Here is a 26986-nt window from a genome sequence, read left to right on the forward strand (position 1 = left end):
AGTTTGGGAGCTTAGAGCAAATATATTATAGGTCCGGATAAAGTTTTGATTTCATATCCAGATTCCCCCGTGGACCGGGTATTATCTCAAATCTTCATCGATCTGAGACACTGCCATCAGATATTATTGAATGATAAAATAATGCGGGAGGGAAGAGCATCTTCGGCAAGGATGGACGATGAAATGCGAATGAAACAAATTTATAACAATACACCAACTAGAAACCGTATACCATTGAAAAATTATGATTATGTAGTTATTGAATAAAATACTAATTACTACGGCAGGCGTAACTAAAAAGTTTTTCTTCGTTTGATATCCAATCCAAAATTTTAAAATGATATGTATTCTGTTACCTTACACCGTGATCCACGCTTTTAGAAGGTCCTCAGAAAAAATATATTTTCCCTATTGCAATCGTCTACTTAAATATATTCCTCTTACGAATAAACGTTAGTTAAATTTTACACAACTATTTGAGGCGATGTCATATGTAGTAATGCAAAATCATGTGTTTTTGGTTTGAAAATTTGGTCGCCTGGAAATGTTTCAGATGCTTCAATTAAATACTGCCGGTAGAATACATCTTGACCTTTGAAATAATCGAGTATTTTTTATATAAGTATTTTTATAAGCCTAGAAAAAAAGAATGTATAGGCCTATGAAAACTGCTTTAAAGTTCAAAATCTCCTACTTACGAACCCATTTTCGGTTATGATTTTATTTTATAATTTGGAAAATTAAGTTACATATTTATAAAATGATCGGAAAAAAATAAATATTTATGCCTGAACATCCACAAAATAAAGTAAAAGGCACTTTTTGGCCATATTTTTTTCTTGCATAAATCAAAACAGGCGGATTGTGTTAAGCGGGAATTTAAACCTTATCGCCATATACGTAAGGGTTGTTATTGATAGTGGCTCAATTTAAAATATTACACGACGTAGTGCATCGCCTTAAGATACTTTAACTGTTGTTTATCATGTGTGAAAAATGTAAAACACATTTATTATATTATCTGAATGTACTGACATTACTTTGGAGAGATTGAGGTGGGTGTTCGATGCTTTATAAATCTGTACTGGCACAAATTTCTTGCTTCATCAGCATTTATACATCTTTCTATCGATATTTTTTTTCTTTTTTTACAACTGAGTCGTCTTACTAAGGCGATTAATTGTGGAATGTTGAGAGGAGTGAAGTCCCGACTTTTATATTTATATTCCTTGCCTCAAAAAAAATAGTAACTACGCAACTTCACTATATGTTAAAACAATTGTTTACACTATTTTATGTAGATAGCCATATTATACACAGTTAAAAATCGATTGCAAATGAAATCTTCTTCAAAAGAAAAACATCACAGATGCTGACAAATTACTATTCGTTTTCTACCGAGTGAACGAATTAATTTAAAAATTTGTTTTCTTCTCCGACCTGTGTGAATCAAAAGATGGAGTGTAAAATTCTATTCTTCGATATTGACCATGGGACGTCCGCATTGATTGACACTGCTAGATTTGTATCGAGAGATAAATCTTGTCCAAATGACAACAATCCGAGTTACCACACCTCATAAAAACGGACACATGTACTGCACAACATCATTTAAAGAACTCGGTGATATTTGTTATCTTTTTACTCGAGAGTGTGTTTTGCCTGTGCCTTTGATAAGATCTAAATTGTTTAAAGCGATGAAAATATCCGTGACTATTGTCGGAATGAAATTGTGTGAAGTCGCTGAAGGAATGTGAATTGCAATAATATAGTATGGTATGTACCTATATACGGAGATACAATCTACTGAAAGTGGTTTTTTAAAACATAACAAATTTATGAAGAAGATTATTCGAATGCTTTGAATTTCTTTCACGATCAAAGATTAATGTATACACTTTTTATGCTTCAGCGTATTATAACGAGATCATTACAATAAAATTCATCCCTATTATTGTTAGATGTACGAGTATCTATGTGTTAAGATTTCATTCTGAACACTTTCCGAAGCCGAGCAAATGATGTCTACTTTTTTATGCATTGGTTTCATTCGCTCTAATTTTGATTGATTGGTTGATCCATATCATTTAATTTAATTAATTTGAATATAATCTGAATAATCTAAAACCAAACGCGCTCTTACAGGAATTCAATACAACGATATGTGATCTTTGGATATGATACTCTACTGAACAATGTATCTAGTATGCGTATTTAAGATATAATATTATTTAATTACAATTTGTAACTATAATTATGTGTTATTTAATTTGAATAAAATCTAGTGTGGAATGTGTATTGAAGAATCTGTTCATGTTATATTTCTATCCGGAATTAACCACAGTACTTTATATTACCATTTAGAAAAAATAAGTGTGTCAACTATTTTTATGTTTGAAATCATGCTTCCTTGAAAATGAGAGCTTTATTTACAGTTAGATATTTTAACATAAAGGATTCACGCAAAAATATTCACAACACCTAATCAAAAAAGTGTTTTCACAAGGCCACTCTACAAAACAAGTTATACAAATGCAACGATATTTCTACTAAGTTGTGTAGATTTGCTATTCATTTTTGCTAGTTATATGCTGATTTTTTCAAAAAAAATGTAATCCTCATAGGGAAGCCGCCAGCTTCCATGTTTTTTCTGGCATTGTTAAGAGGGAATAGTTCTTTTTCAGGTTCTTGTTTCGGCAGTAATTATTTCACCTATTGTAGTGAATTCAGTCCGCCATTACCGATATATTGTTGCTGCTTGAATAGCGGTTCCTATGGGACGACCGTGTCAAATCTCCAAAGACGATAGGAAGTCGGTATAATAAACAATAAATGTACAGGTTGACCCAAAACCCTCCAAACACTATTATTATTTAACTACCTAAGATAAGAAAAAGTTTTCTGTTTTCTTATCATATTTGGTGGCCTTCGTCACTAGTTTTAGAAACGTGTATTATGAATAAGTAGATATATTCTTGCGTAATATCATATTAATATTTGCGATATCTCCGCCTCATAAGTATTACCTACCCAATAAAATAGAATTACGTTTTTTGTAAAACCTGAAATATGCGGATTATGCCTTCGCTTGATCACCTTTATCGAAAGCTTTTGCTCTTATTGAATTAATAAAAATAGTAAAATCTTAACGAACTTACGTTTCCAGAGTCATAATGAAAATGACACTGTGAGATATCTGAGAGATCTTTGCTATAAAGCAGAGAATGTACCTATTATAAAATAGGTACATTTTGTCATGGCTTTGATGTATTTTGTAAAATCATTAGGCAGGTGTCGTTTTTTCTGATTAGAATATTACTTTTATTAGGTGCGTATTACACAGAAAAATTTAAAGAACGTTAGTTGTATAAAATAATGGTGTAAGCATTTTCGGATCCCCCGTCACTTCTACCTGGCCGTTGCATTGTCTTTGTTAAACACATTTCGTACCTGCGTGGCATTGTTCCTACAACATCCACAGGCATAACCCAACAATGAATATTGCACGATTGTCAAACGCAGAGTCGGGCGAATGGCGAATTGTCGATTAGCCATTTCTCGATGTGTCACAGTTATCAATCACGATCGAAGCTCGGCAAAAGCTCGAAGCTCGCAGCCCGCACCTGGAGCAGACTTGACATTACACGACATACCTATGTTGTTTGATGTTTAAAGCTCAGTCAAATCGCAGGTAATGATGCCGTATGTCATAAGTAATTGCGCGCGAAGGATTTATGGCGGGAATTGCCGCCGCGGCCATTTTGACGACTCGCCGGAAGCCATGGCGTGAAATATTAAATAATGGACCAGTTTAAAGCGCGCGATATTGGAAATGAACACTTCAGCATTCGTTTTTCTTATGCATTCACAAGAAAAAAATGCCAACATCTTAAAATCTCACAATAAAATGCAAAACTCGAAGATCAATTATTAATTTGTATTTGTGTGTATACATGTGCAATACCCTTTTTTATACCGTATTTAATGTATTGAAATATCAATGCTACCAAGTTTTTGATGTTATCTCTGTAAACGGCTGCACAACCCAAGTAACAAAGATTATATTAAACTTAGTTTTTTACTCAATCATTACTTTGAAAGCATATATAGGTGGAACTTTTTTAATCATACTTTACGACAATGTAAATCTCGCAGAATGTAGACGGGCATTGTAATATTTAACTGTTGTATAAAACGGCCGCGTGTTACGAAGGATATTAAAAACGTCCCACCTTGTGCAAGTAGGTACTTGCGGCCATTTTTATGAAAGATAATTCTGCAACAGTGTTGCCCTCCATTGTGCATGCGGTGCAACAATGCATTTGCGAAGATGGAATCGATTGAGGGCAGTGTTTTCTTATTTAAATATCGACTCAAGTAAATCATTCGAAGAATCAATTATGATTTTGAATTTCTTTTCGATTTTGGTGTTCTTGAGACAGGCTTAAACTTCCTGCATTTAAGCATTTCGATGATAGATTTGTTGTAACCTCTCCATCTTTCTCAAAAATGAACGTAAAGATCCCATTTCGATTGAGCTTTTATTGGCAGGTAAATAGTTCTTAACAAATTTGCGAATGAAGAGATTATAAACATTCAACTACTTAGTACCAGTACCATTCCCATGTTTAGTATCCTAGGACCAATATAAATGCTTTTTTAATTCATGTAGGAATTTTAATGAATGTGCATAATTTGGAAGTAGAAATTAACCCACTTTCTGATCTGAAACTCGGCAGACAAACTCGTTGTCGATGACAATCCATTCTTTCAACTTTCGGTGGCAATCACGCATTTCTCTGAAATCGGATGAGATAACAGCAGTAAATAAACGAATTAAATGTCGGTCCTACCCAATCGCGATTCAGCGCAGTTTTTAGCGCTGCTTACTGTAGTCCCTGTTCAATCCTCAGTCAAAGCAAAATAATCTTTCAAATTGCCTTTTTTAAGTACAAGAAGATTTGGGAAAGAAAAATTTATTAGGGTTGGGTAAGAATCTTCAGGTCAGTATGTTCAGGAGTAACGGACGTTTGAATTCATCCCTCCCACTGCGGTGCAAGGCGATGTTTTCTGCTGGAGGGGTAAAAATATCTCCCTCAACCAGTCTTCAATCCCCCCTGACAATCCTCACCTCATGAACCCGGGCACTCCTGCTAAGTCACCAAACGAACCTTTTGGGTTGACGTATGGCAGAGGTTTTTGCTATTCAATGAATAGTTCCCGGGGCGGCGGTACCCATGCCAACCTCTCAAATTGAAAAGGGATGACGCAACTTGGACAAAAATTGAAAATAGATATATTATGGTAAAAAAAATGTTTTTACGGGTAGATTTTTTGTAAATAATGTTATATCCTATGCGAGAAGATACCTACGTTTATATAATTTGATTTCTAATTTCAGAGTACTTATAGACTTTAAATTCTTGTCATTATTGGCTCAAGTTGATTTTAATAATGCTGTACTCAATTTCAACGGTTTTCATAACTACTTATATTTGCAACATCCATTTAATTTGCACAAAAGGCTTGTTCCCATAGTCAACAAATATTTTTTTATTTTTTGCAGTCGCATAACGGAATTAATTATGAATATCTTTCCCTTATCTCACAACGGTCAAGAAACATTCCCTGGTTAGTAAAGGAGAGGTTTCAGGCTCGGGGGTTGTTTGACCTCCCTTACCATAAATAACACAGGACAGGGGAACAAATACTTCACGCGAATATTTACCCCAGCCCTGTTTGTTTAGGGTTCCTACCCCAATGGCGATTTTTCAATATTTATTTTATATAAAAAAAATCGTAGGTGTTTTCGCGACCCTTTGCTCAGGTATCTTCATAAATACACAAAGATCGTGGTATTTATTTACGATTTCGGTGTGTTATTTGATATTTTTACTACGGAAACCTTAAATTCTTTCGCTGTGAAACACGAATAGTTTTTTTAGTGATTTTAGTTAATTACCTTCACATATTTACAAAGTAAATAACAAAACGTTTTAACACGTGAAGACCTGCATATGGACCACCCTGAATGACCTTCATTAATATTCACTTGTTAGGAAAACCTCAAATCTTCTAATAAATAATGCCTGCACCTTAGTTATTCAACTAAGAAATACAATATTCCCTTGATCAATTTATTATGCTGGTAATAGTGGTGCTCCTTTTTTACAAATATTTTTCAGAAACAAAAAAAAACAACTATCTTGGAGTACACGTGATTAAACATCCATTGTTTCTCATATAAATAGGAAAAATTTAAAACAGCTTTTTAATCAAATATTTCAAAGCTCTTGATGAAAAAGACGAAAAAATAAAAATGGAAAAAGTTGCGTAGGCGTAAAAAATAAAAATAAAACAAATCACCAAAGCAAATTTCATGACTCCACAGCTTACAGACAACCAACAACGGCCATTTAAAATTTCCGTGGGTCATCATGAAAATTAACGTTACCAATTGTAAATAGTTACGTAGACTTAAAAAATCTAGAAAAATGTTTGCAAATATCATCACGCTACAATCATCCTTTTAAATGAGAAGTACCCCCACATATAACATAATATGACAACAAATTTCCTGCTTTATGGGTACAGAACTATACATACAAGGTGTATTCGGATGTACCCGAAAGACTTAAACCCGCCGTTCTCTGGCATATTTGGTTTAAAAAAGGTATACATACATCTATTTACCGCCGGTGACATATTTTTCAATTAATATAAAACCTTTTTTTTCATCATACGTCGCTACTGGGTACAACCTAGGGCACCACGTGACACGCATTCTAGTAGCACCGTTATAAGACGAAGCGCTTATCATGTGTAACGTTGCGACCGTGTAGCAGTGTAATCAATGGCGACATGTAATAGATGTTTGTTGTTGTTGAGGTTTTTAATTGACAAAAAATGAAAGCATAACAGCGATATTTAAATTTATTACTTCAGATGTGCTATGGAATCGTTGGTTAAAGTCTTTCAGGTAAGTGCTGATACACCCTGTAAACGTACCATTAAATTAGTATCAATAGTAGGTTCCTATTTAAACCACCCTTTGGAGTCTGCGATATAAAGGGGCGGTCAGCTAGTAGTGAGGCAAGGTCATTATATCATTTGTTACGCTCCTGGTTTTAGAAGAAAAAATTCCGAAATCCCTTTTTCTGACGGGGCAAAGGGGCCGCTGGACCCTGTTCCCATTGTCCGCGTAAATTGGCTTGTTTCAGAAACTGTTTAAGAGAAATCGTAACGTGTTCCTCTCGTACGAATCTCACGCATAACGGCATAAGAAAATCCTGTAATTATTTTTGAATCCTTAACAGCAGCTGGTCGGCTGAAGATGTTCGTTGTAGGTAATATATTTAATGCATAATATTTCGCGTTGTGAAGGTTTTTGTGTTTTTTCCTTGATGTGAAATTGTTAATTGACATTTGTTATTGAACGGGATAGCATATTTCATTGATCTGAAATGTTGTGTTTTATACCTACGTTTGATTTGAAATTAAGATATGTTTTTGGAAACGTAACTTCGAATTAGGAATGTATACATTATACAATGTAGTTTACCTGCATTAATTTAATGTATGGCAACATACCTACCGGTTACATCACGATCTTGCGAATTACGACGAAACCGGTGTATTTTCAGTAACGTCTTGGTGAAAGACCACAATTCAGATAATAAATTCGGAATTCCGAACTCCGAAATTCAATTGATTGAAAAGGCTTTAGGCGTGCTTTGGGATCAGATCTGACCAGTTAGGTTTTTTCCAGACCTTCCTCTTCTACATCTCTCCTCCTCTAAGCTTTCATTCAGCCTTATAACATACCCCAATCAGGGGTGCCATAGTCCCACTGGCTCCGGATAGTTGGGGTATTCACATTTAAAAACATTTTTATATATGTCCTGATGAAAGCATCGTTCGACCGAAACCGGTTAGCGTGTTGTTATTTATTAAAGCGATGTACATCAAATTATGGCGTTTCATTTAAAACTTCAAATATTCAGTTACGATAAGAAGAAATAAACAGTGACCAAATAATATCCCGAAGAACTTGGAGATATTTTACATAATATTTATTTAGATATTCAATCCTTTTTAGTTGCGGAAGTGCCTAAATATAATGTAAGTGTTTGTAAACTGAGTCCTGTATGTTGCCTTTATGTCATACCACACACGTTGCTCAGGTGTTCTGCGATTCTAACACGTGAACGTTGATTTGTGAAACAAAACGCTGAAATTTACAAAGAATACCTGACGCCTTTGACTCTCTCAAACAATGGAGGGATTCTTACAAATTATAAAAAATAGGGGAAGCTTTATATTAGACAGTGTCGAAGAGCAAATGTAAATTCTAGGACCCACTGACAGATTTCGGTGCTAATAGCTATTCTCTCTGGGGTGGTCATATAATAATAAAAAAAGAGATAACGGAGTATTTGGAAACTTACCTACCTGTAATAAATAAATAATTCGATGCTAAAAACATAGGTAAGTGTATATGGTAAGTATAATGTACGTAGGTACTGCGTTTCTTCACATCAAGTTCAATTCAATACTGGATAATACTATTATGTACGTAGGGTAGGTACCTACTTTATTCATTGCTCATTAAAAGGCATGTTTATTTGGAATTCGTCCTACTTTGTATGATCAAGTTGGTTTAAATTATTCCGCATAAAAGCTTCACTCAGATCAGAAGTAGTTACCTAATTACATATTTTTGAAGTCGGATTAAAAGTACAATCTCCACACACCTACATGCGAATTTAATCTTGTAGCAATGCAATTTTACCTTATTTTTCACATTAAAACTGATTTTAAGTTCGCTTTATACTCTGTCAAAACCAAAGAAGGCCATTATTTCGCTTCGGTTTTATGTAAACAATGGAGCAGACCTAAATTTCACCTTAATCATTGTGATGAGGTCTTTTTGTAGGGAATTTCAAGGTAGAAAAATGTATATTTTTACACTGTATCTTTTGTCAGGGGAGAAAAAATTAAAAGAATGGCTCCGTGGGGATGAATGGATATTATCCCGCTTATGACTAGGACTTTTAGGCAGGCCATTGTGCCCCAGGGGTGGAGGAATCATTCATTATGCTCTCCGGTCGGGTGGTGGAGGTGTGCGCTGCACTGATCTTAATGCTTAATGCTTTATACTTCATACGGACATCTGAATTTCTTTACACTCCCGGAGACCGATAACTCAACGTCACCGTGTTTGGACACGATTCATAACTTTTTTCAATTATGCTGTTATTGATGATAATGCTTGGTTCCACGGGTATCGGGGAATCGAGAAATTTTTCCGAAAACACCGAGAAACTTAATGTTTTTCGTTTATCGCTAGTTTTACTAAGAGCGATACGTGGCATTTTTCATTATCACACGAAATAATGATGGCTTAGTGCACAAACATGAAGGACTGTTTTACTTACTTTAACGTTTTGTTTGACTGTTTAAACATTAATTAATTAATTATATTTTTATTGTACGTATAACTATTACTGACAAAAAGTTCATGTAAGGTGGGTATGGGATCCGCTGCCCCGGGAACCATTTATTGGATAACCACTAACTCTGCCATCGGTTCGCCACACCGTGTGGTTCGCTACGTTTGGTGACTTAGCAGGAGTGCTCGGGTTCATAAGGGTGAGTTTTGTCTAAGTCTGGACTGCTGATGTTTTTGCCCACCTAGTGCGTTACGGGCCGATCGAGTGAGGCCTTTTGATCTCACCGGCCGGACTATCTGGACTCATCGCCTTGCACCGCAGTTGAATGAATGGATTTACACATTCGTCATGGACACACTGACCCCCAGATTCCTACCCACCCCTCATACTCTTTTCCTTACCAGGACTTCCTCTCCTTCCTTTCCTTAAAAATACCCTCTTCACAGCATCCTTTAAGATGATATAAGCCCTGAGAGAAATAATATTCCTCTGGGCCTCCTGTGTGGAGTTAAACCATCTATTTTAAAAATAAGATTAATTCCGTGAGTCTACCTCTTTTGTTAACATCCTATTAAAAATCACAATTAGGCAATAATGCTTTTGAAATATACAACTTTTAAGCGTTACTCGAAAACCCGATTTTTTAAAGTAAAAAGCCATTTCGGCATTATTAGTAGAAGTATAAGTTTACATAAAATTGATTCTTAATTATTACAAAAATCATAAAATTTTCGGCGATTGTCAAAGATTTTATGGGGTTATTCGAATGGAATTGGTACTTGGCACGGAAAGTGTACATTTTTGTGGATTACAGAAATATTAAATTGGAACAAATTTTAATGAACGTCCCAGATGTCTACCTCGTATATGGCAACGAAAGCTAGCCCCGATCATTCTATTAAATAGGCTGTATTAATTTACAATATTTATGGCATTGCCAATAGATTTTACGGCATAACGAAGCCATTAGTTTTTAAAATGACATTTAGGTTATTGAGAGCGCACGCGGATTCGATTTTGTATTGCCATAAATTAAAAATTTAAAAAGTGAACTAATAATGCCGCCATGTCGTGATTTTCTCCCCCTATGTCTGTTTGATCGAAAGGTTCTCAAACAAAGTTCATAGAGCAGCTTTTAAAATAAATACTACATTATCATCCCCACTAACACCGATAACACTTTAAAAATAAAGAGTGTGACATGATCAAAGATTTTCACTAATAGTAAGTATAACCTACGTTTTTAATATGGTAAGTTGACCTAAGTTTCAGATAACCATAATATTAAACATTTGTCATTGACAATTCCAAGGTCGAAATGGGTAAATTTCGTGAAACCATGGCGTACAGATTTTCACTTTTTCAGTTATTACCACAGATGTTAATACAAATAGTTTAGGGTGGAAATGTTAAACTTTGAGAAGCCCATGTTTTCCATGGTCCACACAATGGAAATCATTCCACAGATTTTTAGAAGCGCGTGGTAAGGGATTATAAAATTTATTAGATTTATTGACAGCACATTAATTTTTTGGCTGTATCGAATATCAAAAATGAAAATTGCAAATAAAAGAAAAATGTGTGGACATTATTGGCAGGCCGTTATTTGTACAACATTAAAAAAAACGTAGCCGCATTGTTAGCAGTTTTACAAATATATTTTTTTGAATATTCATATTATATCAAATCGATTAACCCTTTGAATGCATGGAGTGATTTGTGTACTTTTGTTAAACAACTCAACTATTTCCTCGTGCCTGAGATATACGGGTTAAAATATAAAATGAACGGTTAACGATGTGATTTCAGAAGCCATAAATCGTAAGTATTTAATTTTATCGCACGTACCTTGTACATATATATTTATTGAAAAGCATTTAGTTCCTTTTTTATTACTTGTGTTTTTAATGTTCGGTTTTTTTTAACGTTCATGAACCAATACGGAGTTCCATTAAAAACAAGCAACGTTAAAATCTTAACTGTATCAGTAACGCTTGTTTACTGACTTCAAAATTGCTTTTAGAAACCACCTACAATGAAATTACAATAAAATTGTTAGATGGATAGGGTTTCTTCTATAAATGTACAAATCGCTTAAAATAGGAAATTAGTTGTGCCTATTTGTATAGAATTACCTATTACACAAAAGGGAAAACATTTTTTTACTGAAAAAATTAAGCAAATATCTTTTTGAATTGGATTTTTCCCTTAATTTCAGTGTTCGAATCAACACCCCTCCAATATCCACACGAGATCTTCGTAGATTATTCGCGAAAGGTTAGTGACACATTCAATACAAAGTATCATGTAGATATCGGTCTGTATCGAGCTTTCTTTGAGTTGCTAATCGAACACTGAAATATTCCTGCTAGAATTAGACTACAAGAAGATTCCACTAATTTAAAAAACCGAATCAAATACCTTTAAAATTAACCAATCAAAAAGAGAACCAAATAATAAAAATATACCATAAACAAAAGAACGTAATTCACGATGACTTTCCTAATATTTTTCCGGTTAGTGTTTCACCATACTCTCTATAACTATTCACTATAGTAAATAAATATTTGCAATGGGTAGAAAACACGGCTAAGTTATTCGATATGTGGTTAGCCACTATTCATAGGAATAATATACTCGGAACCAAAATAATACCTTTTCCTATGAATAGTGTTTATTGAGTATAGTAAAATACCCCATAGATTAATTTGTGGTCCTTACAAAAAACAAAGAATTTGTTTTGTTTATCGTTATGTTTAACAAAATAAATTACTTATACACTTAACGTTCTTAAGTTACAGATATTCTCGGGTTCACATACTGGTTGGGAGTTGGTAATAGTTAAAAAAATAATTACATAATATGTATTAGTTGCACCCGTCATTTTTTGTAATTATGCAAACCACCCCATGATTTCCATTCAATATTGTTTACACATGCAGAGCGTGTGACGTAGATAAGAAATCACCCCTAGCAATCAAAAAACTTCAAAAATAATCAACTGAAAAAACTCAATTCATATGCAAATGTGGCTTATGTCTAATTACACACAGTTTAAGCGTTGCCAAAATGTATTCCTCCCTTTGCATCACAACTGGTGTTGCTAACAATTAAATCGCACCACAAACTCGATCATTAAAGAAAAAAAACAGCGAAAACAACCCCCCGTTAGCGCTAAGAAAAAAACGCAGAAAAAACCTTATTAAAAAAAGCAATCAAAACATCCTCTGTTACGTCAACAGGGTGGCCACCATTAATTTTGCATGACAATTAATGCAGTATCCACTCGATTTTTTTTGGTCCTGTAATATATACAAGTATTCATAGCAGTTTTTTATGCCTCCCCTAACCACCCTGTTTTTTCTTTCAGTGCTTTGAGTCAGCTAACCCCCAATTACTTGCGATTTTAGGCCGCTTAATTTTCCTTTCGCAATTAAAGAAAGTTTTACGGTCCTGACGACAAAAACATTTTTGTAATTCTTTTGACTACTTGCAAAAGAGTTATTCAAATAATTCATTAGTTTCAGAAAATACAAACAGAAATTTATTGGTTGTTTTAGAATTTTTTTTTCCTTTTTACCTATGTACGTAATTTAAATTAAATTTAAGGATAAATTTTCACAACTGCTTTATGCCATCTAACCGATTTTTTTTAAATATTAGGGTGGGATGGATTAAAATAGGTTTAGAGAAAATTATATTTTTACGATAGGTTTAAAATAGGTGGCTTTTAAAACTTAATTTTCAAAAAACGCTGTGTGATAATATACTAAGGAAAATATTATTTTTGTATAAACCATGATAAATCAGTTTTGCGTAAATATCCATAAATCATTCGTTAATTATTTTATTATTAAATAAAACATAAAATATTATTAGAGTATTTTTAAATAAAACTAGTTTCTCTATTTTTGAGCCATTAAAACCGTTCATTAAATAATTTCAGTCATTTATTATAATCTATAAATCAGAAACAATTCAAAAACCATTTCAATTCCTTTTGATCGCTCGCTTCTTTCAAATAGCATCGTTATTTCATCTACTTACATTCAGTTCCGTATCTATGGCTGATTCATTATTCGTCTATTGTTTGTGTTTCCACCCCAATGTTGCCAGTTGCCACCCCAACGAAAAACCGAAGGCTAAAAGGCATTTTAAAATCGGATATTATAATTAATGTTGGTTCCGTAGCTTGCCTTGAATTTAAAGAACAAAAGGCCTTTTTTATAATATCGTGATAGGTGGAACTAAATGTTTAGCCCAGTTTTATGCTTCATTGTACATTTAATGTAAATACAGACTCGAAACATTCCCGAATAGTTGCTACAGAATTATGGCGTAATTTGCAATTATTATTATTCTGACTTAGAATTCGGTACGCACTAAAAATTTCATTGGAAATTAGTGGCCGCCCTTTGATTCGCGTAACGTTAAGTAAATTAAATGGGTTGCTTTATTTAAATTTTATGCATGTTTTTATTATTATTCATTTAATTATTAATTTCACATGTGATTGATTTCATACGTTGATATGGAAAGCATTATTATCTGTCTATAGTTCACAACAACAAAATTACTACAAATATCGCAGGCGTAAATATCAAAAAAGAAACAAATGGCAGACAACACGTAACTGAAATCAGTTTTCAGAAGAAAAAAATAACACTCTCAAACAATACATTTCGAGCCGAAACTATTTTTAGCTCGCATTCTCATTTCTGTTGTGAGTTATAGAGCATTGAGGTCCGAAAAAGGTTTATGAAATAGACAAGCCATGTTTTTCCAAAATTTACAAATCTTAAGAAAAAAATCGTAAAAAGAGCGTCGAATTTAGTGCTGAAAAAGCTTGTTTTAAAAAATATACGAAAGGTTTATTTCGAAGCCCTGTAACCTAAAAACATATACCAAAATAAATTATGTGACAATTTCGCCAGTGTTGCAATGATATTGATTCAAACAATGCGTTCTGCGATATGAAACAATGCGTCTTTCCGCATTGTCTCCGTCCGCCGGGTAGGGGGAATAAATGCGTTTTTTCACGGATATCTCGGTAACGCGTTTTTTTAATGCGTTTTTTTATCCAACCAAAGGGGTAGCGATTACCCCAGGGGTGGCGGACCCAATAAAGCAAAAGTGCACCCTCCACCCGGCTGCAGTATTAGAGTGGAGGCAGTAACCCCCAGCACGCGGAAGACCGTGCGCGACTCGGATATCTGGATGCATTGTTGTGCAATGCGCAGATAACATTTCTTAAGCTTTGAATAAACATGGAATTTATATTGAACATCGATTGCGAATTCGCTGTACTTTATTCTTTCAGATGTTTGGAGATTGTAAGTATCTCTTACTTTTTAATAATTAAGGCATACATTTTTTTATAAAATAAATTTGATAATATTTCTTTTAAATGCTAAACTTCTCTTTTTAAATATATGAACTTAAAAGCGCTTAACAAATCTAGAAGATATATTTCAAAGCATTAAAATTTTATGCAAAATACTTGATTGTATTCAAACACTGTCTTGTCTGTCTTGATAAACCATAAAGAAAATAAAAATACAAAAATTTGCACAAGAGTGCCAAAAGAAACTTATATTATACGTACTATATAATTTAGGTATGTGGGTTCCCAATTTGAACTTTTTTATATTTTTGATACAAAATTTCCGAAGAGTTAAATTTTTAATAGATTTTTAAGATATCTCGTAAACATAAAGTATCTACTTATATGTACCTACTCTAGCTCTAACAAAATATAATGCGTCTTATATGTACGTTTCTGAATTCTTTAATTACACTTATGTATAATATAAAATTAAATTCTCTCAAGAAATTTGTCCTAATATTTTTTTTCTTATTATCTTACACAGTCTTACAAATTTTCCTTTCTTTCCATATTGTACTATGACTGTCAACGACTCTCATTTATGTTAATGGCACTTGAGCTTTTCATTCTAATTAAATAAATAAATGTGATGAGAATGAACTGGATTTATATTGTTTGGATTTTGGTTAAATTATTCTATTCCTTTGTAAAACTGAGATTCATATCTACAGTAATAACATTTATTCTTATCGATTAATAAATCATTGCAATAATGACATCGATTCGTATTATTTTAATGTGTTTTCCTAGGATAGATAAATCCCGGTGCCATATAGAATGAGATACTGTCAATGAACCAAAACAGTTTTTTTATGTTAAACTTTAATTTATTTTCCCTCGTAAAGCTTATAATCTATTTTTTAATCGCGTCACGCAATTCAAGGAAGATTGCCGGAGTTGTAGAATAAGTAATGATAGTGGACCAAGGAAGGAAAAAAATGGGGGAAGCCTTAATGTTTTTTAGGCATGAGGATAATAAAATGGCTTTGGGGTGAGATGAGGAATTATGGCAATCCGGGAGGTCGGGACATTACGCGTTTCAGATATTTCAATATTAAAGGCCTTTATTGGTTGCTTGGGATGAGCGCCTGCTCTCAAAACACGATTTTCCAGCGCGACAGGCACAGTATTTCACTCATGTAGATACTAATGTTCTTCATAAAATTGAAAAGTTAAAAAAAATGTTTGAATTAGCATAGAAATGAGCAAAAGAATGTTGTGCAGCTGTGGAACATAAACATATTTTTTAAATTATTATTGGTAGTGCTGTATTTGTTTTCTGTTGTGCACTATTACATTATTAAAAAACATACAAATTTCAGCTGTCGATTGATAGGTACGTGCTGTGATTTGAAAATATATTTCTGCTTATGCGTAAAATTATTCAATTTCAATGAACTTTAATTTTCAAAATTCGATCTGAAAAGTATAAATCATGTCATTCAAGCGATAGAGTAGTAGATACATAAATAATTTTATCAATTAATAGTTCATTATTTGAAAGGTGTATTTTTTTTTTAAATTTTTGTCAGATATCTTCATTTTACTAACATTCAAAAAGTAACTTTCTTCCTTTGAAAGATAATGATCCTTGAATCTGTTTACAAAAAACATTGAAAAATTGTTTCGAATAATTAATGTTTAGCTTTAAACAAATTTATGAAAATTAACCAATAAATTAGAATGCTATAGCATAACACAATGCTAGCATAGGCTAATAAAATAACGGAATAGGTTGGCTTTTCGGTACCTAATTTAGATTCTACATCATTTCAATTCGATTTTTCAGAAGATAGAGTAGTAGATACATAAATAATTTTATCAATTAATAGTTCATTATTTGAAAGGTGTATTTTTTTTTAAAATTTTTGTCAGATATCGTCATTTTACTAACATTCAAAAAGTAACTTTCTTCCTTTGAAAGATAATGATCCTTGAATCTGTTTACAAAAAACATTGAAAAATTGTTTCGAATAATTAATGTTTAGCTTTAAACAAATTTATGAAAATTAACCAATAAATTAGAATGCTATAGCATAACACAATGCTAGCATAGGCTAATAAAATAACGGAATAGGTTGGCTTTTCGGTACCTAATTTAGATTCTACATCATTTCAATTCGATTTTTCAGAAGATAGAGTAGTAGATACATAAATAATTTTATCAATTAATAGTTCATTATTTGAAAGGTGTATTTTTTCTTTAAATTTTTGTCAGATATCGTCATTTTACTAACATTCAAAAAGTAACTTTCTTCCTTTGAAAGATAATGATCCTTGAATCTGTTTACAAAAAACATTGAAAAATTGTTTCGAATAATTAATGTTTAGCTTTAAACAAATTTATAAAAATTAACCAATAAATTAGAATGCTATAGCATAACACAATGCTAGCATAGGCTAATAAAATAACGGAATAGGTTGGCTTTTGGGTACCTAATTTAGATTCTACATCATTTCAATTCGATTTTTCAGAAACACACCGAACACGACTGCTCAAAGTAGTTATATTTCGTTATGTCACCAAACCACGCAATTATTCGATACATCACAGTGCTATCGATATCGCCCCTCGAAATGAGAACCTCACTCCATCATCCCCCTTCCTAATGAGAATACAACAGATCTTCACCGGTAAACTTAATAATCGCGTCTCCACGGCTTATATTTTCCATTACAGCCTCGCATTACGTTTTCATGAAAATCTACTATGCAATCACTTCCCATTGTGTCGGGAAAAAGTATAAAACCATCTTACCCCCCTTCCTGTTCTTAGTCTTGTTTCTTGACAGTGGAGTCTCCCTTCCCAACAATGGCGTAGTAGGTACATACGTTAGGCGTTCAAAATACTGGAAATCATATCAAATCTATCCTATTTACGGAAGAATTTATATTCAATATTACATTTTATATCTATTTTAAATTTGTTTTTTTTTTTAAATAATCATTTAAAAAAACCATCATCTTTTGAGTAGTTTTTTTTACTCAATATTTTTTGTGTTTTATTTTATATATGATAAATCACGGGATATTAAAATAATGATGAAATATAATATATCGATATCTATTAGTAACTGAAAAGCGTAGACACTTGCAAAATCTTGAAATCCGACTTTACTTGTGAAGACTTAAGAAATTTTAGCAAAATCAACAGAAACACATGTCAAATATTCAATTGATACAGGCAGGTACTTTATCGGTTTATAGCTTTAAATTTGTTCTAATTTTGAAAATGACACTTAAATTCATTGCAAATCTGGATTCAAACACAAAACAGGGTTCATTGGACCAGTGTTACAGACAGACACACAAGTGATATTAGTATTTTTGAATCTCATGTTAGTTATGCACTTTATACATGTTATAACACATAGGTATGGCTCTGTTTTCAAATCTGAAAACTTAATATCTTTGACGTAATATTATGTGATATTTATTTATTCGGGAAGCTACCAAGGTGGAATAACGTAACAGAATTATACTCCTAACTATTATAACTAGAATTACGCTAAATTACATGTACCGATCACACAAGTTCGAAGCTCATCTCCCCCGACTAAAAATCAATCAATGACTTCTTCTGAATCATCAATGATGGCTCTTACGGTGTGTAGGAATTAATATTTAATTTACGTAATTTTCATAATATTTTTATAGAATCATTCTTATTTTCATGTCAGTCAATTTACTAGTTTATGTTAAGTGGTGTTCTCTAATTCCCATCCCGAACTGCTAAATATTTAAGGTACTACTTTACCCCACGCTACTGAAACTCCCTTATTTCGCAGGAACAATAACTCCCCATATTTTCCTTATTCCCACTTCTGGTAGATGCGTCGGCATCTTATATAATATTTAATGTTAGTCATAAGCAGGAATAATTGCGCCCACAATGTTTCCTGCACGAGTCTTGTTGGAATTATTTATTCTGATGGGAATCTCTTGTGGACTCCTGTTCTCCTAGTATCTTGGTAATTCATTTAGTAATGCATAATTGGATATAAACGTATATTATTGGTGATGCATGTCTTATTACTATTGCTATCATAGACTTATTTGGCAATGTATGTTTGCAGCAGCATTTTGCTCGAATATTGGTTGAAATATTGTTTAAGCGCGTTTTTTTACCATATCACGGTTGCTTCACTTAGGACGGGTTGTTTCGGAGAATTTGAACAATTCATCAAATTTCAACGTTCATTTTCGGGTTCTGTGAAAGACTTATTCAAGTTCTGTTTTTATATCATTGTAGGCTAGTTGCTTGACAAAACTGAAATAAAAACAGAACTTGAAAAAATCTTTCACAGAACTTGAAAATGAACGTTGAAATTTGATGAATTGTTCAGATTTTCCGAAACAACCCGTCCTTAGTGAGTTAAATTTCCCTAAAAACCTTTATTTATCTTTGATAATCAGTATAGTAAAAATTTATTCCGCCAATACAGATAATTTCGGTTTTATACCGAGACTGTGTTGATTTCTAATATTTGCAGTTATGCTATTTCATCAATAATTCAAAGGTTCAAATCGAAAAATAATTTTAAAACTCAGTAGAAAATTAGTAATGCTTGCAGAAAGCAATTAAGAAGTAATTATTTACAAATCACTTAAATACTCTTCCTACATCTCGACTCGGAGAAAACGAATAAAATAAAATACTAATGTAATCTTTTTCGATTTTATTATAAACTAATTGAATGTTTTCGCATGGGCGTTTTTCATTAGGAAAAATCAATTATAAATTTCAGTCATTTTCAACGCACGGAATCTTCTGAATTTAAATTTCGATTACTCCGCGCTCTGAAAATGGAATTAGGAACATCAAAGCGTCTCTTTAATGTGGGATGGTGAGGCGCTCCTATTTTCGAAGACGGAGAAAAAACGCAATTATATGCAAAAAGAGCTCGCGCCTCAACCCCCGTCTTCCCTATTGATTTACGCTCTCACAAAGGTGTGCAATAATTTAAAGGAGAAAAAATGCTCCGGATGGGGGAGGTCGGGCGAAACGACGCCCTTATTTTTTCGATAATCTTTTTCTCCCCTCTTTACTCCCTTTAATTTGCAAGGAAATTTTTATTTATATAGTTTGGACGTAATAAGGAAGGTTTTCGCAATTTTGATTGTTTAAGGATACCTTTATAAGACGCCTTAGGATTCGGTTTAGATAATTTTATTTATTTTTTCTCTCTTTCTTATCTAAGTGATGGGGAGTAAGATGATGCACAAATAAGAATTTCAGCTTGGGGGAGGAAGGGAGAAGGGAGTCTGCCACCCCAGCTACGTGTTTCAGACTCATAATAAATTGGAAGGGTATAATTTTTCCTTTTTAAAAAAACTTTTTGATTAGATAAAATAACGAAGGAAGAATCATGGGGTGCAGGGGAACAAAAGGATTTTATATCGCGTCAGAAATATAAGTAGATTGATTTTCGCATTCTATTAAAAAACCTTTACATTGAATGAATTACCTACATTATTATTTTAACAAAACAAAGTGAATATTATGTTATCTCGTATTATGAATATTAGATATCATAACAGAAGTAAATTGTTACAAAAACTCCCTGGATTTCGTTATTCTGGCCCTGAAAAATATTTATGGTTCAAATGCTTGCATGTCCTACTCGGTTCCGCTGGATACTCAAATTGAACAGTTATTCTGGCCCTGACAAATATTCATGGTTCAAATGCTTGCAAGTCCTGCTAGGTTCCACTGGATACTCAAGTTATTCTGGCACTGACAAATATTTATGGTTCAAATGCTTGCATGTCCTACTCGGTTCCGCTGGATACTCAAATTGAACAGTTATTCTGGCACTGACAAATATTCATGGTTCAAATGCTTGCAAGTCCTGCTAGGTTCCACTGGATACTCAAGTTATTCTGGCACTGACAAATATTTATGATTCAAATGCTTGCATGTCCTACTCGATTCTGCTGGATACTCAAGTTTTTCTGGTCCTTACAAATATTTATCGTTCAAATCCTTGCATGTCCTGTTCGGTCCCGTTGAATACTCAAGTTGAAGCTTTTGAGCAAGGAAATACGCATAACTTACATGAACTGGGATGAGTGCTCATTACGGCTCTGATATCTTTATAAACGGTTCCATGATAACCCACTACAGTGACAATACAATACAAGTTCAAAAATTTATTTAAAGCGATTAAAAAATACTAATATGTAAACCTAACCTACGTACCATATTTAAACTAGTTTTTGTTTCATCACTTTTTGTGACTCTATATCACTTTTTAAAGGTGTTGAATTGTCATGTCGATGAGTTATCCGGTCACCGCTATTAGTTTACATTTATCCTTACAACCGACTTCCACTGTAGATGTCTTTAAGTAACGTTATCTATTCGTATTTTATGCATATTGTTATCATTATCGAAGAATTCATAGTTATCAAAATTAATGAGAACCCCTTAAACAAAATATACACAATAAATTGAAACTCGTACAAAGTGAACCCAATGATCAATGATTCTAATAATTGTAACATATGGCCTCATTACGGCTGATTGAATCACAGTCTAAAAAGTCTCTAGCTGTATATTTACACAACAAAGCAAATGAAACCGTTATAACAAAATTGAAATAAAAATCGATGGTATCCTATTACGGGCTTTCAATTATTCACGGTCTTAGGTTTGTATGTGTTCGGGATAGACTATAAAATACACGGCGTTCGGAACTTCAGTCACTACACTTACCTTGGCAGGCAAATAATTCTTGCCAAAATTTAAACATAACCTAACACTTTTATCATTTTTTCCCCTTATTTATTGAGTTAAGTCATACTTCTCTACTTGTCTTAAAATATCGGCGTAATCATTTTTTCTCATTTTGCTTTGCCGTCGAAAGAGTTCACTATTTTTAATACTTTTATAACTTAAAAGTCATTAGAAATGAGTTCTAACTGAAATTTCTAAATAATAAATAAGAAAAAAATTTAGTACTTAAATGAAAAATGATCATAGAGTGGCCCAATAAAAATAGTACTTAAATGAAAAATAATCATAGAATGGCCTAAATTAAGCATAGAATATTTTGCATTCAGATGTGAGAAAAACATTGAGTAAAACTGACCTATGGTTTACCTGTTTGAGAAATTCTTTAAGTCTGTTATTTTCGACTCCAAAACAATGTAGCTCCATAACTTTATTATACACATCTATATACATTGGAAATGTTTTCTGAAGTGATCCCCTATATTTGAGCCAGAGTATGTTGTATATAAGTTATTGGTAATGCAATACATGTGTATGAGTATTACAATAGGAGTTTGGTTGTATGTTGGTAAATGTAATTTGGCAGAGCTTGAATAGATTTCATTGACACAAAATGTTTGCAGGATATCTAACTGCGCAAGTACTTAGTTAACGCAATGTTGTATCCGCCGATAATACAATAATATCAATCAATACTTATTGGGAGGACGACATGTGTATCGTTAGTTGCCTCGCAAAGCCCTTTCTATTTCCTTCAATGGCGTGCGAAATAAAAAAAATAAAAACAAAAACAAAGTATCCATCTTTTGACATCGAACGTTCTTGTTCGAAATTACATTTTTAATCAATTCTCAATAAATTCAAAAGTACCCATTTGAGATATAAAATTACACTATTACAACATTATATTATCGGTGTCAGAGCTAAGAAGAAATGCCTTTTCAAGTCATATTCTAGGTGGGGCTGCATTGAAAAATTTACCTCACCATAAATAAAATTATGCACTTGCATAGAAATATTATCTACAATCGGTCTATGTAATAGAAATGTAAAAGCCTATTAATTCGTAAATAAGTCATCCTTCCCAGAATAAGTTTCATTACGAATTGGGAATGATATAGGTATTATTTTAAACATTATTTTTTAAATAAAAAAAAGGATTTTACTTGAATTTAAAAAAAAAATGTCTTTAACAGATTTACATAATCTTATTACAATAAACATGATAAACATAGATTGTTTTAAACATTTAACATTAATATATTTGAGTCTTTGCGTAAAATGCCTCTTGAAACCTTCGAGGCCAATGTTGAAAACGTCAAGAGATATCATTTAGCTGCACCATACCTCTTACCATGCTATGCTGGGCCAGAACGTCCGTTCCACCATGTGAATATTATACTATAAAGAATACAAAACATGATGTTTTTGCTAAAACTGAGCATCTCTTGTAATAAATGAGATAGATAATAATAATATAATAAGTGAACCTGAAGTAAAACTAAAAGAGTTCGTTTTCCAATCATTTGTAATCTAGCATGTTAATAAAAATCCTAAAACGTTTGATGCTTTGCTACCCGCCTCTGCCATGCTGATTGGTATTTTTCCCTTTCCCTCAAGGGTTAAGGGTGTGTTTTTTGAAGGGGTTGCATCCTCTGGGACTTGTATTCTAGAAGGATACAAGGGCCTATGGTACACACGACACGACACAACACAAACACATACACAGAATATATTATCTACAGCGTACAGCCTGACAAATCAGCAGAAAGGATTTCTGTACAACTGTCCAAAGGCAAGCCAACGCATCGATCAATATTAAAAGAAACAAAAAGTTACAATGAAATCAAGATGTTACTATATTCATAGTTGTCGTTTGTTAGAGTTCAAATAAATAAATAATTATATTATTAAAAATAAGCAGTTAATTGTTCTGTAGGTTGGGTTGAGTCACGCTATGGCCAAACGTGTTTGGTTTGAAAATTAATAATCATAATAGTGTCCCATTATAATATTAGTAAGGTGTACCCATAAACTATCCATCATTATTTCCAACGAAATTAAAATATCATAAGAACTGTCCGCCTTCCATTCCGAGCACCGTACTTTCGATAATTGATATTGGTTTCATCGATCCGCGGTTGACGCATGCACCCCTGTTCCGATACGCACCCATCCCCTCCCACTGCTGCCACCCTCAACAAATTATGTCCTTTTTAATGCCACCCCTGTGACATGTAATAAAAATGACGTGACCCTTTAATAAGCATCCTACATTATATATGACCACCGCCTGGGAATACCCGCGATGGCTCGCCGGTAATTGTGTCGCCAGATAATTGAAGAAGTTCTGTTGGTACGGAGTCCGATGTGTGCCTCACAATGGTAATTTTACTTTGACATAGTAAACAAGGCGGTAATTGCACTGATTCATTATTTATTGTCAGCCTAAGTGGATGATAAATAGCCGCCCGAGAAATCGATGTAATGTTGTGTCATGTTGACAGTTTATTAAGGCATTTAACTTCACATTAGGAACCATGTCTCCTTCAAAACTCTACCTTCAACCAAAAGCCCTACCATTTTCATAAAGTAAACAATCACAATACTCCTTCCACAGGCTATCCTTCAAGCTTTCCCACCAATCAAATTTCAATACTTTCATATAGCAGCTCTATTCATTGATTATTTTAATCAATCCAGATTACAATCCATACTTGAACATTAAAATTTACTAAAGGTTTTGTAGTTCATATCAAACTATCTAAGAATTCGAATGTGGATCCTATCAGAAACATTGAAGTTATTGGTGCTGAATTAAATATCAAACATGCCAAATGGATTGGGTTGGGAGGAGCCGATGGAAACATAATAATTTCATTTGCCTCAATCCCTATAATAAATATCCACGGAAACACAAATCATCCTTTTTAACTCTATAAATTATTCAACTCGCTTCTTCATACCCGAAATGCCCGCCCATGCATCAATTAAAGATCCCCAAACAGCTATCCCATTAGACATGTAATATAAACCATTTCAATTTGTATAAGACAGTGGGCAGAACCGCGTGTCAAATTAAAACACTTCTCTAACGTTTAAATAAATAAATATTTTAATATCCAACACTATCTTTCATCGCGGCTGGCGGAGGTTTGAGTACCACGCCCATCCTATTTCTCAAAGTAAAAAGAAATGATAATTTATTAACATTCTAATATTTCATTTCTAGCGAAGTGAAAATGTTCAGCTCTGCTACTGGGGCGAGATATTCAGTTTGTTTAATTCAATATTTGATATAATAACACTTATATAAACGGGTTACCTAACAAAAGCAAGTATGCTCGTTTATACTATTAGAATATTTAATGTAGTAATAATTTAATTATGTCTTTTGGTACGAGTATAAAGGACTAAATAACTACGTCATAATGTATGCCTTTTTAAGTTTGTAGTTTCTTTAGAATCTAGTGACGTTATGTCTCCTATACCATTTTACAATGATTTTGTAACTACGGCCATAATATTAGGCTACTACTTAATTATTTTTAAATTATAAAAGCGAGATGATTTTTTAAAGTGATTTTTTCCTACACTTCTTCTTAAGGCGATGCACTACATCATTTAATCTTTTAAATTGAGCCGCTATCAATAACAACCCTTACGTAGATGGCGATAAGGTTTAAATTCCCGCTTAACACCATCCGCCTGTTTTGATTTATGCAAGAAAAAAAACATGGCCAAAAGTGCCTTTTATTTTATTTTGTGGATGTTCAGGCATAAATATTTAATTTTTTTTCGATCATTTTATAAATAACTTAATTTGCCACATTATACAATAAAATTATAACCGAAAATGGGTTCGTAAGTAGGAAATTTAGAACTTTAAAGCAGTTTTCATAGGCTTTTACATTTTTTTTCTGGGCTTATAAAAAGATTTATCTAAAAAATACTCGATTATTTCAGAAGCCAAGATGTATTTTACTCGCAGTATTTAATTAAGGCATCTGAAACATTTCTAGGCGACCAAATTTTCAAACCAAAAACACATGATTTTTAATTACTACGTATGGCATCGCCTTAAAGGCTGAAGTTTATGTAAATGTACTCTTGTAGGCGTATATCTATACATACCTACCAAATATACAAATTTGTAACTGTTTTTATCAAACTGTATAACATAATGTGTAATACTTGATTCCTGAGTGAGCTTTCTTTATACTACGTTAAATTACGCAATACTACATAAAAACTTTAATAATTACTATAATACCGTACCTTACAACTTCATGCTATACTTAGTATCTCCTAATACAATAAACGCCATAGATTCTGAAATCAATTTATAAAAAATCTTAAACACCGTGTTATTACTGCCATTTCGGTAGCCATTCTTGCGAGCTGTGAAGGGGTTAGCTTGAAGACTTCTGGTTTATTAATCGCCTTGTTAGCCCGTTAACCGCCCAACCTATTTGGATAATTACCCAAGAGTCTCACGCCCCTTGAAGGGTTGAAACACTTAATAAGACACTGCGTCTGCTGGGCGGAGTGAAGATACAATAATTAATTAAAGATGCATACCTTCAAATTATTAATTCACAAATCTTAAATATAAAGCCAGTAAGTATTTATCTGATTATCTGAAGTAGCAGAAACTCATGAATTATTCAAAGATTTAAAAAAAATTATAATTTTCAATTGAAGTAATTGAGTTTTTTTTATGTTCAATTTATCGATGAATAAGATGTCATGACATCATTTATTTTATCGATGATTGTTTAATATGAAAAACGTTTTCGAAAAAGTAGTTTCAAAACTCGGGAAAAGCCGGATAATACCTGACTGTTATCAATTACAAAACTAGACTCGTTGTGAGATAACTTTTATCAGTCTTACTGTAATGTTCGTCATTTGTCGAACATTTTCGATGTAATTCACAGAAAAATCCTATTTTTAAAGAACATTACAATATTAATCATATTTAAAATTGATTTTACAATAACTCTATTGGAACCAACTAATATAATGTTTATCAGACAGATTTTTTTTTAATACATTCTAAATTAATTTAACAGCATTTAAGAAACCAATCTAGTTTTACCCTTTTCTTCCCTTGGGGCATTTAAACTCGGCGTTGATTTAATTACCGACAAGGAAAGGGTTGGTTAACACCCCCGTCTCTTTAACAGTATGCAAATGTTGACTCGGCGCACCACCCAGCCACTAATAAAGCGACGGAACCGAAAGGGTTAGCTAGGAATCTCGGCAGTTAATGAAAGGGATATTATTACGCGGGGGTATTTAGCGAACAGATTTGGTTAACCCTATCGCAAGAGGGGGCGCTGTGAAAACAGAGGCAGTTAGTCAAGTCATGAACTCCTTTGAGGAATGGATTATCATCGAATAATGGAA

The 26986-nt window shown here is 33.0% G+C and overlaps 1 protein-coding gene across 2 annotated transcripts in view; it reads left to right on the plus strand.

The window, feature by feature from the left end:
* Positions 1 to 26986, plus strand: part of zfh2 (Zn finger homeodomain 2) — a 226414-nt gene that overhangs the window by 173358 nt on the left and 26070 nt on the right. Inside the window, exon 5 of one of the 2 annotated variants that reach the window (XM_089633337.1) lies at positions 11671 to 11729. The exons of the other annotated variant lie outside the window; for it this stretch is intronic. Within the exon in view, the coding sequence (XP_089489463.1) occupies positions 11671 to 11729 (59 nt within the window). The remainder of the gene's footprint in view (positions 1 to 11670; positions 11730 to 26986) is intronic. 2 annotated transcript variants of the gene reach the window in all.

This window comes from Hesperophylax consimilis, chromosome 7 (genome assembly GCF_061612785.1).
Source record: "Hesperophylax consimilis isolate HC1 chromosome 7, BYU_Hcon_1.0, whole genome shotgun sequence".
In the NCBI taxonomy this organism is placed as follows: Eukaryota; Metazoa; Arthropoda; class Insecta; order Trichoptera; family Limnephilidae; genus Hesperophylax; species Hesperophylax consimilis.